Below are 13,077 nucleotides of genomic sequence, written 5' to 3'. Positions count from 1 at the left end.
ATATCGGGTTGGGTAGACCTGCTATATATAAAAAAGATGCGATGTGCGCCATTTTGCTATTCCGAACGATTCTAGGGCAGCTGTGGTGACATTAAATGGTCAACACATCAGAACAGTCACCGTCTAATGCTTCATTAATTATACTACAGCTCAATGTATGTGATGTCTATAGAAATCAATATGGCAGTATCAAAGGCGGTAAGCCCCTGGAAATGCAGATCGTCCTTTCAGAAAGTGCCAAGTCAGAGAGAAGTTTCAAGTATGAAGACACCTGGGCATACCAAGAATTCGGAGAATTATGCTTATGTGGCTGAAAATGGAGAACAATGAGATTCAAATGCTAACAACTTTATGCTTCTTTGGTTGCCGTCTGGACTATAAACGGCGACATTATTACCGACAGCCGAGAAGTGCTGACGAGGCCTCATGGGTTTTGCGATCCACATGAAGATGATCATAGATCTTGGCAGCAATAAAGCACCACATTTTCTACGTTTCACCCCTTCGCTGCGTTAGAGAGGGTCCAATTATAATCACATTGGCTTGGCCCTTCAGCCCCTACCATTGGTCCATAGGACTCAGTGCCTCCTTCGATCCGCACATATCTTGCCTTGTCTAGACCCCCGACGATGGTCCCCTTTCCTTTTCTCTTCTTCATGACTTCCCTATACCACGCTCCTTAAAGAATGCTGTTTCTGAGCGTTTCATTGCTGTTATGGCTGTGCCAAACCGCGCTGGCGCAATATTCCAGCGATGACCTCATGTCATTCGTTACGGTACGTGTCCCATTTTCGCAAATTGTTTGATCCCGCTAACACCACGTTCTCTAGCTCCCCGATGTTCGGGCAGTGAAATTCAATGTCCAGAACAAAAACCGCGAGCGACTTAGCCCCGGTTACTGGTTCGTCGCTCCTTATCTACACATGGGCCCCGATCCACCTTCGACCTTGTACGAGCAATATCAGATCGGTCCCCATATCTACGATGGAGAAGGAGTGCGTCTACACCAATCCCCCGCGATACAGACCCCGACGGCTGACCATATTTCGGTATAATAGCGCCTCATCTGGACTGGCTCCCAACAATTCGACAACCGGAACGTCTTCGATTTCAAGGTCGTCAACAGTCTAGGCCCTGACCCACAACTTTCGATGGTCTTGCAACCCTCGTGGGATTCGAAAGTAGACACCGGGTATGGACTGATCTTGACCAAGGATTATCAAGTCGAACGAAAGATTCCTCTGCGGGCGGACCTCGGCATTTTTGACATCCACGAGTTCAACATCCTAGACGACGGTAAAACTGCGCTGGTCACGATCTACCTTTCTCATGAGATTACCCTAGAGGAATTTGGTCGCCCGAAAGAGTCGACTTGGCTTGAGACCGGCGGGTATGCTGAAATCGATGTCAACACTGCCGAGATTGTCCAGTCGTGGGACTCTTTTAATCGCGTTCCTATGCCCGAGACTGTTCATTACACCCCCTATTCTCCGGCAGAGGGACTTCCTGGCTGGGATTATCTGCATATCAACTCAGTTGACAAGAATGAAATTGGAGACTACTTGATCTCCGCACGGTTTACAAACACTATCTACCTCATCTCCTGCATGGATGGAAACATCATGTGGCGATTGGGTGGAAAGTATAGTGATTTCAAGCAAGATTTCACCTTTTCGAAGCAGCACGACGCGAAATTCATAGAATCGAACGGAACGCACCATGTTATCTCGTTTTTGAACAACGCCTCAGACGAGGAGTTCAATGAGGAAAATATGTCATCAGTTCTATTTGTCGAGCTGGATACCAGCGTAAAGCCTATGACCGCCAAAGTCATCCGGCGCTATAACCGTCCCGATCATCAGCTCTCGAGACTCCGGGGCAATGCCCAGCTGCTTCCAAATAACAATGTGTTCACCTGCTGGAGCAAAGAGGGCTATATTTCCGAACATGGCGCCGATGGAGAGGTATTGATGACCGCCAACTTCACCTCCTCGCGCTACTCATCCTACCGCGGGTACAAATTCGAATTCACCGGTCGCCCCACGGCCCCGCCAGACATGGTGGCGTCTGTCTACGGCACCGATGAGACCAACATGGTGACCACGTTCTGGGTCAGCTGGAACGGCGCAACTGATGTCGCAGAATGGAATTTCTACGCGCAAGCCTCCGAATTCGAGGCCCCTGTCTTTATTGGCAAGACCCCCGATCCGATTTCGAAACTATGTACATGGCCCGCGGATATCTGGACTGGGTATCTGCCGAGGCAGTAGATGTCAACGGCACCGTTTTAGGCAGATCCGAAATGCACCGAAGCAAGTTCCCCGACTGGAAGTCTGTCGGATACAGAGGGAAGTCAAGCACACCCATTCCGGTTGACCCATCGATTGTCTACCAAGCAAACGGTAGTGCAGCAGGAGACAATACGGTTGTTGAATCTGACCATGCGTCATCGGATGCAGCCGATACCCAAACACAGAAGACCATCCAGGTCCTCAAGCATACATACGATGCTATCCGCAATATTAGCGGTATATTCTCTTTCGTTTTGCTTCTTTGTCTGTTTGCTGGCGTTATGGCTAGCTATCTGGTCATCCGTGGCTGGCGGGTCCGTTTCTACCAGCGTGTCCGCACGGAAGATGGGTTCCCAGGCGAGCGGGCACATCTCGCATCGTCGCATGAGGATTAAGTCTCTTTGGCTTTGGTCATCTCATGCTATTTGCATTATTTGTGGGGGTTTTTGTACATTAATTTTCGGGTTGGTGGAATCTAGTCCAATGTGTATATAGTACTGGTTACTGGTTTCATCGACCCGGCATACAGTCCAACTTTCGGGACAAGTGTTAACATGCTAACGCAGTTGAGATAATCGGCATGGGGTCGGCTTCTCAGTGGCATGTATACTAAGTGGAAGTTGCTCGACTCATAGTAATACCTCAATCATACCCAACACCGGCGACCTCCGAGCATGGGTGCTGATCTGATTGGCTCAGTCACCTAGATACGCTAGTGTCGTCTATTTTTCAATCTTCCCTTGCCTACGAATTTAATCCTAACATCTTAAAAAATTTTCAAATCTTTGTCGTTTTCCCTTTCGCCACTGCGACTTCCATGCAAGCATTCAAGCTCGTCAGTTATCATACTGGCTGCGAAAGATGACTTTGGAATACTCTCCCGAATGATCCCCTCAGCATATAAAACCTAATGTTTGAAATTTCAAGATCACGCTAAGATCTAGACCTGAAAACCATCAACCACGCGACCCTGCACGGGTTGGGCGTTGGGAGGCACTACATATAATCGCGATAGCGGTGTACTCGGCCTTGATGCAATCTTTCTAGTGATGCAGGCAACTCTGATATCGCTCACCGAGATACTCAAGGCCCCGTGATACAGATCTAAAGATAGGGAACCCCCTCATGAGGGGGATATCTCGTGAGGGGAATACCAACTATCTATCTTTTGAGCGTCGCAATTCCAGAGTGTCCGGAGCTTGGAGCCCGTGTTTTAAGAGACACCGAACCTATGTGTTGCCTTTGAAAGTCACACAAGATACCTTTTCAAATATCTCAATTGAGACTTGTTATTCCATAATTGGAAAGACCGTAGTAAAGCGGTACCCCATGTTACGGCCCACAAATTTTACTTGATAATAACTGGAAATCTCCCCTGCCCGCACGGAATTCCCGGTACAGGTCTCGGGAATAAATGTGGCAACATTCCCGAGAAAATTATTCCCGATGGGTTTTTTTTCCCCGTTAATCTACATGGACACGTTCAAATAATTTTTTGCTCTGTTTTTTGTTTCTTTTAAAGCTCAACCTTGAACCTTGGAAACCGTTTTGTTGTGTTCAACCCATTTCACAAATATCCACCATGCCGTCAACAAGCTTATGCCAAGATGAGGCATGCCCTCCATACAGCCTTATGGATGACTATAGCGAAGGAGCTCACCCACAAATCCTTGAAGCTCTTTTGCGAACAAACTCCACACAGCAAGTCACCTATGGAAATGATGAATACAGTATTTGTGCCCGGCAATTGATCCGAAATAAGATCGGGTGCGATGAAGACGAGGCAGATATCTTCTTCGTTCCCAGTGGAACCTCTGCAAACCTCATTTCAATCGCCAGTTGCCTAAGGCCTTATGAGGCTGTAATTACTCTGGACTCGGGTCACATTGCCTCCAAGGAGGCAGGTGCGATCGAGGCAACTGGTCACAAACTTATCCTTGTGCCTGCAGTTGACGGCAAGATGACGCCCACCAATCTTCAAAAGGCGCTCCAGCAAAATCAATTCTACCCTCATATGGCCAAACCCCGCCTACTTTATATCTCTAATGCCTCCGAGACTGGCACTGTCTACACGAAACGCGAGCTGAGCAACCTCTCTGCTATTTGCAAGCAATCAAATCTCCTGCTTTTCATGGACGGAGCACGAATCGGTACAGCAATTTGCTCAAGGAAGAACGATCTCACTCTACGGGAGATCTTCGACATGACCGATATCTTCTGGATCGGTGGCACCAAAGCCGGTGCTCTGATGGGAGAGGCAATCGTCGTCAAGAGGGCGCTGGCCGATGGTTTTGTTTTCCACCTCAAACAGCATGGCGCTTTGCTGGCCAAGGGCCGTATTCTTGGAGTTCAGTTCATGGAGCTCTTCCGATCAGACTTGTTCTTCGCGCTAGCCACGCATGCCAATGAGATGGCCCAGAAGATCTCAACCAACTTCGAGGAGTTGGGTTATAAGTTGGCTGCGGATACCGAGACAAACCAGGTGTTTGTTATCCTTCCTCAAGAATTGATTCGGAGACTGCAGGACAGATTCCGGTTCTATGTTTGGGAGCAGCTTGATGATGGAAATTCTGTCATTCGGCTGGTGACGTCCTGGGCCACGGATGAGCTGGAAATTGATAAGTTCAATGCGTGGGTGCAACAGTGGACAGTGGCAACCAACATTTGAACTGGTTCCCCGTCCTTTACTGCTGCCTACTGGGATTTTCGATCACTATAGAGGCACCCAACATTAATATAATAATAAGAAGTCAAAATCATATCAAAATTCTTCATAGATCCAATCGAGTCAGCTGATCGCGCTAACCACATTCGGATACTAGGATATCCGTGTAACTGTTGCTCCTTCGGATGTGTGTCCAACTGTTCAATTAATCAATTAATCGACATAAATGGTTGAATTTGTGCAATTGCGCTCCTACATTGATCCGATGGCTTGAGTTTGTCTTAATATGCCCCACGATACTCCGTACTTGACAACCACTTCTTTTTTTACGGCCCACTCCACTCTTCCCCGTATGTACACTCGATGAGGCTGTCAATCTCGTGTGAGGCTTGTCGGTAAGTTTTAATCGTAAATATTAAGTGTATCATCTTATCTGATCGTTTATTGCAGGCAAGCGAAAGTCAAATGCGTCCATGAAGGGCAACCGCCCTGTCAACGTTGCTTGAAGACCAAGAACCAAGGATGTAATTTGACAGATCCCCGCGCCTCAAGGCAGAGGACACGGAGGAATACTGTCTCATCCAAAACCCCAAGAAAACGAAAGGCATCATCCGTCCTATCGCCGGGGATTGGAGATGCAGAAAGAAGCACCACGGAAGATGTTCCCGTGGCTCAAGACCCATCGAAGGATCCCATAACAGCGCTGTCGCCGGCAATCGTCATCAGCGCAGTGGAAACCTACAGAAAAAAGTTTCCAATCACCAATTTTCTTCATTACCCCTCTTTAATCTCCGACATATCATCCAACGTTCACTCAGTGGACTCCGTCTTTGTGGCCTCGGTCCTTTCCTTATGCGTGCGGTTTATGAATAGCAATGAACTCGAAGGAGAAGAAACCTATGCCGACTATGCACGCAAAAATCTTGCCCAGCGTGTGCTTGAGGCCCCCTCACTCTATCTTGCCCAGTCCCTCGTGATGATCTCATTTTATGAGTGGGGCACTGGGCGACCATATCAAGCTTGGATGTATAGCGGTATGTATCGAATCTCTAACTTGTCATATATCACTCGCTGATAAGCACCAGGCATGGCGACATACATGATTCAATCCCTTCTAAAGATGGCAGATGATAGCATGGAGCACAATCCTCAAGAGTTCCATGCATCCCAAACACAATACGAACAGCTGGTCCGAACCTATTGGTGCTGCTTTGCGCAAGACTGCGAGCTGAGCTCTGGAGCCCGTCAACATTTTGCGCTATCGTTCTCCCAGATCTCGGTTCCTCTCCCTATCAGTGATCGGGACTTCACATTCAATCATACGCCAGCCAGCAGGCTGATGCCTGCTGATATGAATAAAGACTGTTTGCTAGCGAAGGACCTTACGATTGAGCATGGCCTCACAATCGTCACTCGAGGATTCGACATATTCGTACGGATTCTAAGATTTGCGAACGAACATCGACGAGCACTGGCCTCTCTGTCTTCAAACGACTCGGCTACATCCCCGCTCCTCTTGACTTGGCAGGTCCTCAAGGAAGAACTGGATGAATGGAGGTCTCTTCAGGATGTGACCGTTCAGTTCCCAGCTACTAGCGTTCAGTCGCATGTAGCACTCGGGTATGGGGAGCTGTTTGCGTACATCAATCTGGTTCATTGCATGAGGTATTTATTTTTTTATTTGGCGCATTACAAGCAGCGATACTAACTCATTTCTTTCAGCATCCTTTTTCTCCACAGAGATCGCTTCTTATCCAGCCTCAAACCCCATTCCGACGTTTTCCATGACACAAATGATAACGCGCGAGGCGAACCCGATACAATCAAACAGCTATTTGAAGCCGCTCAGCAGATTGGAGGTATCCTCAATGCACTAGACGCCTCCGGCGCACCTGTCATGTCACCATATTCTGGCTTCAGTGTCTTTGTCGCTGCTCATATCAACATGTACGGGACAATTGCACCACAGCGATATCCCGGGGGCCTTGCACGGGCCGAAGAAGAAAAGAGTCGAAATCTTGATTACCTCGAGCGACTAAGTAAACTTTGGCCCGTTGGTCGCAGCTGGGTAAGTATTTCAAAACGTCTTTAATCAAACATCGCAGCTAACAATAATCAGTGGCGAACGGTCCAAGAAGCAAATCGATTCTACGAAATAGTCAAGAATAACCAAGCCCACTCCGAGTCTGGAATGCACAGCCCCAGGAGATTCGCCCTCGCAGGTACCCTGGATGAATATGGTGACATCCGATCTCGTCCAAGCAGAGACGCGTATGCGACTAGGGCACGAACCTCTGAATCCCGTGATACCCACAGCTCTCATGCCCGTGGAGGGACTTCGTCGTCGCCTGGTCTTGGTGGTGAAAACAATTTGCTTGCCAGAGATAATACTGCGTTTGGCGGTCACCATGACTTTGAAACTGATATGTTTCAATGGCCATTTATTGATGGTTCGTGGTCCCTTGGGTTTGATGCGGGATTGGATGGGTTGTGGTATAACTCGGGGTTGTTTGACCCCAATCCATCCCTCAGATGATGATGTTTTTTTTTTTGTTCGGGCGGATATGCCGCCAGGACATTCACTACTTTACGAATCCCCGAAGAATTCACTATTTCAAAATGATATCGTGGGCTTTTATACTTCCTCACCATAGATATATATCGTCACAATCTGGTTGCCTTTTGCTCCTCAAAAACCCCCAAAGGAATATCAATGCAACTATGTCCCATTAAATAAGCATTTAAACGGATTTCAATCAAAATTGGAAAAAGGCTACAGAGTTTTTATTCAAATATTTCAACGTTGTATACGAGGCATGATTTGATAGAATCCGCTCATAAGATCAAGATTGCCTGCCTTTCCATCAACCATTCCAATGGCCGAGCAGTAACTCGGCTACATCTTCCTTGGTCTAGTGGTGATGATTTCCGCTTGTCATTAATACCGATAAGCGCGGGAGACCGGGGTTCGATTCCCCGAGGGAGAGATTTCTTTTTGGCCTTTCTTTTTATATTATTTACATTTAAAGCTATTTTTACCCCTATTTTTATCGATATGCTCAAAGAAGATATATATGAGAGAATAATCGTCGGGGAGAAACAATATATGACGCCCTCTAGTACAGTACGTATCTAGATTACAATGTTAGGATAAAGACACTCTGCAGCAAATGATTCCATAGATCACCATTCTTGTGACTACGAAGGAGAGATGGAGAAGGAAAAAGTCTCTGATATTCAATCTATGTGAAAGCAGGGTATTAATACCTAAGCTTTATGACAAACAAGCGCTCAGCCAGGCAAACAATATATCATAGGATGGTCTGATACTCGGACAGTCTGATGTCCAACAACTATCTAAACGTTAAGGTTAAAAGCAACCTTCCGTGCGATTCTATCAAGACGCGCACCCATCCGATTGCATTCGCACTGACACGGGTCCTTTTTAAGAGCCAATACTATATTGATCAAGTCATGCTCCATGCCCAAGAAAACATTCTCGAACTTGTAACGACCATCCTCCTCACGGCACCAAAAGGTAGTATTCCGACGAATAATATCGCTATCCGGAGCCTCGGTAACCGTACGGAGTGCAATATCTATGATCCCATCCGCCTGACCAGTTAGCTTTACTACCGCCCGAGAGATATCCGTGTGGCGCTCCTTTCCTCGACGATCTGGATCGTGCTGAAGGATATGGGCCTGGGCATCCAAGTTGTATCTGAAACTGCTGCACTCGTGCTGGAGCTTTTCCTGCCAGGATGACCATACTGGAGGCATGGTTGCGGTGGGTAGTGGGTGATAGATTCGAGTAGATGGGGGACTTGGGAGTATTTATATGGTTAATTTGCGAAGATGTCTTCGGACATAGAAGACAAGGGAAGTTGTGAAGACCATTGTTTGGTCTTTGATACGGGGACACAAAGGGCATACACGCCAACAAAGACTTAACATTGCCGGTCTTCCAAGGCCAAGACAAAGACGATCAATTGTACTTGGCAATGTACGTATACCCACAATAGTATATGCAGCTAAAAAAGGGAAGGAAGAAAGAGAGACAGAAAGAAAATTCATTATAGTATTAATGATGGTGGGTATATAACATTGAGAAAATTTGACAAAACATCCCCCGTTAAGACGTTTCCACGGTCTGTGACACAGCCACCGTCTTCCTGATGCCGTCCTGGTTGTAGATCGACTCACCAGCCTCCGGGGGACCAGCAAATGAAATTAGATGGCTCTGATCACCAAAGTTGGTCACCTTGTCCCAGTCAGTAGCAACATTCGAAGCCGGGGCTGACTTTCTATCACTCAACGGATGGGTAGAGCCGCCGTTTGCGTAGTATTTTTGCGACGAGTAGTTCTTCTTGTAATAGGCGAACATGACATTGAGGACAGGTAGACATGCGCAAATCAATCCAACACCTCCCTCGGCATTGCTATTGGGCGTTAGAATTAAGGAAAAAAATCTTTAACGGGAGAAGGGAGAACATGACATACCCGGATAAGATGACAGTAACAAACATGATGCTCTCATCTTTTGAGCCTTTCAACACGATCACCAGCCGGTAAAGACTGAAGGCGGTGGCCAGTCCACCAGCACCAAGTATGCCTATCACGCGCAGCTTTCGATTGCGCGACATTTGCAAAGACCATGTCAATGGCAATGGGATGATAAGGATGATAAGGTCGCTGACGACACTAATCACGGAGTCGGCGATGAGGGCAGCGGTTTGGTCCAGGCAACTTCCCTGCACCTGGTCACCGAGCCAGTACTTGGGGATGGGGTTGCACATGCAAATCTTGACGATCAGAGCGACGAGGTAGTAGCAGCATAAGCAGCCGAGGAAGATATAGATGAACCAGACTTTGCCGCGATATGGGGAGAAGATGCGGGTAAGAATCGATAGGAGGGCGATTTTGACGAAGAGTGCCATCGGACAGTAGAGAATGGTCGCAATGTAGCAGAACTTTTTAAATGCTATTTGCTGCTTAGAGCTGAGTTCGTTAAAGTAGTATCCTCCGCCATGTTCGCCGACTGGTAGAGCATGTAAGTATGTAGTTGGTTATATGTGGGAGGTCTAACACCTACTGACAATGCCGATTGCACAATATCCCATAAACAGGAGCTGCGTCAAGTCAGCTGTGGTCAATAAAGCACTATATTTATCTTGCTCAACGTACCCAGGATATCGTACACGCAACTAGAGAATGGTTAGCAAAATCTTCGAAAAATGTGCCATGGACAAACTCACCATCTTCAACTCCTAGGGATTGCTTGAATCGAAACCGGGTATAGAATCGCAACGCCACAAATATCGTCACGACTGGAATACATATATATTGTGTGACGAGATTGATAGTATGCAAGACATCCGTGGGGGCCTCGACAGTCATGATGGGGCTGAAGTTGAAGTTGAAGTTCCCCCCCTTACAATGTAAAAGTAGCGGGGAATTGACAAGATAAAGAAGTTCACATCGTGAAAATGAGGATAGACAAGCAGACGATCTTCAGTGGAGACTTGAAAGCTATCGAACCACTACCCTACTACGGAGTAATGTACTATGTAATACCTAGTGGCGCGGGAACCAGAAATGATCCATGACGGCGATAATTGACCAAGGAGATGCGATTGACCCCACCGGGATGGTATTCAGTGGAATTTTATGAATGGATCTTAGAAATTTACTCGAACGCTAGACAACGCTATGATTATGTTTATACTCCACCAGGTTAGTCGGACAAATAGTATCGATTCTAGTGTCTCGTATTTGTCCGATCCGAAATTTGCAGTTCGCCACTAACGCCGTTGTTTTACCAAAGAAATAAATGGATCCTAGTTAAACCCTATATTGGCTAGCCGAGGCACTATGACAGCTTTGACAGCAACAATGTCTTTAGTTAATGATCGTCCTTAGGCCGAAAAGGGGTTGTTTTCTTTTCCCTTCCTTTTTCTCCCTTCTATAATCCCCGTCTGTCCGCAATAATTCAATTCAATAGTAAATCGGCATAGAAAAACAAAAAAAAAAAAGAGAAACATGACTATCCAATACTTGGACGGCAAAGGTTCCGATCTCTTCAAACCCCTGACTATTTCAAATGGCAACATTACCCTCGAACATCGTGTCGTCCATGCACCTCTGACCCGCAACCGCGGAGAGCCATTGAAACCTACCAGCACCCCAGATCACCCCAATCGTATCTGGATCCCTGGAGATGCGGTTGTGGAGTATTATTCCCAGCGTGCTACCAAAGGTGGCTTGATAATCTCGGAAGGGATCCCACCATCGCTCGAGGTAAGCATCATAACCCAAAAGTAACTTGCCGGTCCTATTTAGGATAATCGGCTGTTTGAATTTGGAAACTCGCCTAATTATAATTTCAAACTTTAATTTTAATATTCTTTTCTAGAGCAATGGAATGCCCGGAGTACCCGGTCTGTTCAACTCCGAACAAGCCGCGGGATGGAAACGTGTCGTGGATGCCGTTCACGCAAGGGGAGGCATTATCTTCTGCCAGTTATGGCACGCTGGCCGTGCAACGATCCCTCAAATGACTGGATCGCCCGCGGTTTGCCCCTCGGCCTCTGTGTGGGATTCCGCGACGGAATGTTATTCGCATCCGCCCGTCGGGTCCACCGAGCCCGTGCCATACGCCAATCATCCGCCTATCGAAATGACGGTGGATCACATCAAACAAACTATCGACGATTATTGCATTGCCGCTAAGACTGCTATGGATATTGGTTTTGATGGTGTTGAGATCCATAGCGGTAATGGTTACCTGCCGGAGCAATTTTTGAGCTCCAACATCAACAAGCGTGAGGATTCTTACGGCGGTACTCCAGAGAAGCGCTGCCAGTTTGTGTTTGAATTGATGGAGCAGGTGGCGAGGACCATTGGTGAGCACAATCTCGCTATTAGATTGTCGCCGTTTGGTATGTTCAATCAAGCCCGCGGTGAACAGCGTGTTGAGACTTGGACTCACCTGTGTGAGGGTCTGAAAAAGACTCTCCCGTCGCTGTCGTATGTCAGCTTTATTGAGCCGGTATGTTGATTTTCTTTCTGAATTCTATCTAATGGCACACTGCTAACCTGCCTAGCGTTACGAACAAATCTTTGGCGCCGAAGAAAAGGATAAGTTCCTCGAGAGCTGGGGTCTGTTGGATGTGACCCTTGATCGTTTCCGCCAGATATTTGGTTCCACTCCGTTCTTCTCCGCTGGTGGGTGGGACGACCAAAACTCCTGGGGAGTAGTGGAATCGGGTAAATACGATGCTCTGTTGTATGGCCGATACTTTACCAGCAACCCAGATCTGGTGCACAGACTGAAGGAAAAGATCCCCATGGCTCCATATGACCGAACTCGGTTTTATGGACCATTTGAGGACAAGACCTTCCATTATACAGATTACCCTACTGTGGATCAGAAGGTGATTGCATAGAGTGTACATGTTATACTCGGTACATAGTATAGATATAGATATGCATGTTGGACACTTTTGAGCATAGAACCAAATTTCAACTATCAACCTTGGAACCTGCAAAGGTCAGAGTCCAGACCAAGGCCGACTGCAATTGATCCATGGTTCAAAGGCTTCCGGAATTCCCCAAAATAAAACATGGATGACATGCACGACAGCTCTGGAATTTGGCGATCTCGGGGTACTCGGGGAACAAAGCCTATTCCGGGCATCAGTGGGATTGCCGTGATTGAGATCGCCCAAAATCCCGCACCGAGAAAAACCCGAGTAGAAACAATAAAGAACTCTCTACGGTGTAAATTGGCGTCGATAGAGTATGTATCCTTCGATATCATATTGCTTAACTCAAACTATTAACTAGGCCTAGCCCTAGTTACGGAGTACTGAATTTGACTTGATACCTCGGGCCCAGATTAGGAAAGATCATCCACTTCACCCGTCCTCACGGCTGGAGACTATTCACCAATGAAAAGGCACGGCGAAAAAAAGGAGAAGATGAGAAAGCGATATTGAGGGTCTAACGCACAGCCCCCCTTGAGTTACCTCTGTTTACCGCTAGCCGATGTCGATGTACTTTGTACTCCGTATGTACGGAGTACAACACATAGTATTTGTCGATCAGCGATATGTATCCTCA

General features: G+C 47.0%; 6 protein-coding genes across 6 annotated transcripts; 4 read left to right on the top strand and 2 right to left on the bottom strand.

Annotated features, from left to right (window-relative positions):
• Nucleotides 1-686: 686 nt before the first annotated feature.
• On the top strand, nt 687-2,686 carry N7517_007001 (uncharacterized protein; the record flags this gene model as incomplete). The annotated part of the gene is made up of 4 exons (XM_056724731.1): nt 687-776; nt 831-995; nt 1,059-2,251; nt 2,296-2,686. The coding sequence occupies 4 exons, from the start codon at nt 687-689 to the stop codon at nt 2,684-2,686; spliced, it is 1,839 nt and encodes a 612-aa protein (XP_056580981.1).
• A 1,187-nt stretch (nt 2,687-3,873) lies between these two features.
• On the top strand, nt 3,874-4,959 carry N7517_007000 (threonine aldolase family protein; the record flags this gene model as incomplete). The annotated part of the gene is made up of 1 exon (XM_056724730.1): nt 3,874-4,959. The coding sequence occupies one exon, from the start codon at nt 3,874-3,876 to the stop codon at nt 4,957-4,959; it is 1,086 nt and encodes a 361-aa protein (XP_056580980.1).
• Nucleotides 4,960-5,319: 360 nt separating this feature from the next.
• Nucleotides 5,320-7,492, top strand: N7517_006999 (transcription factor domain-containing protein; the record flags this gene model as incomplete). The annotated part of the gene is made up of 5 exons (XM_056724729.1): nt 5,320-5,351; nt 5,407-5,990; nt 6,042-6,621; nt 6,679-7,024; nt 7,076-7,492. The coding sequence occupies 5 exons, from the start codon at nt 5,320-5,322 to the stop codon at nt 7,490-7,492; spliced, it is 1,959 nt and encodes a 652-aa protein (XP_056580979.1).
• A 299-nt stretch (nt 7,493-7,791) lies between these two features.
• Nucleotides 7,792-8,736, bottom strand: N7517_006998 (uncharacterized protein; the record flags this gene model as incomplete). Its single annotated transcript, XM_056724728.1, has 2 exons — nt 7,792-7,956; nt 8,338-8,736. The coding sequence occupies 2 exons, from the start codon at nt 8,734-8,736 to the stop codon at nt 7,792-7,794; spliced, it is 564 nt and encodes a 187-aa protein (XP_056580978.1).
• Nucleotides 8,737-9,088: 352 nt separating this feature from the next.
• On the bottom strand, nt 9,089-10,353 carry N7517_006997 (uncharacterized protein; the record flags this gene model as incomplete). The annotated part of the gene is made up of 5 exons (XM_056724727.1): nt 9,089-9,395; nt 9,457-9,994; nt 10,049-10,085; nt 10,141-10,160; nt 10,212-10,353. The coding sequence occupies 5 exons, from the start codon at nt 10,351-10,353 to the stop codon at nt 9,089-9,091; spliced, it is 1,044 nt and encodes a 347-aa protein (XP_056580977.1).
• A 642-nt stretch (nt 10,354-10,995) lies between these two features.
• N7517_006996 (alkene reductase) lies at nt 10,996-12,401 on the top strand (the record flags this gene model as incomplete). Its single annotated transcript, XM_056724726.1, has 3 exons — nt 10,996-11,253; nt 11,369-12,004; nt 12,060-12,401. The coding sequence occupies 3 exons, from the start codon at nt 10,996-10,998 to the stop codon at nt 12,399-12,401; spliced, it is 1,236 nt and encodes a 411-aa protein (XP_056580976.1).
• Nucleotides 12,402-13,077: the final 676 nt, after the last annotated feature.

The sequence above is a fragment of the Penicillium concentricum genome (genome assembly GCF_028827145.1).
Source record: "Penicillium concentricum strain IBT 3081 chromosome Unknown utg000002l_segment0_segment0, whole genome shotgun sequence".
NCBI lineage: Eukaryota > Fungi > Ascomycota > Eurotiomycetes > Eurotiales > Aspergillaceae > Penicillium > Penicillium concentricum.
This window is presented reverse-complemented; position numbering and strand designations above follow the sequence as displayed.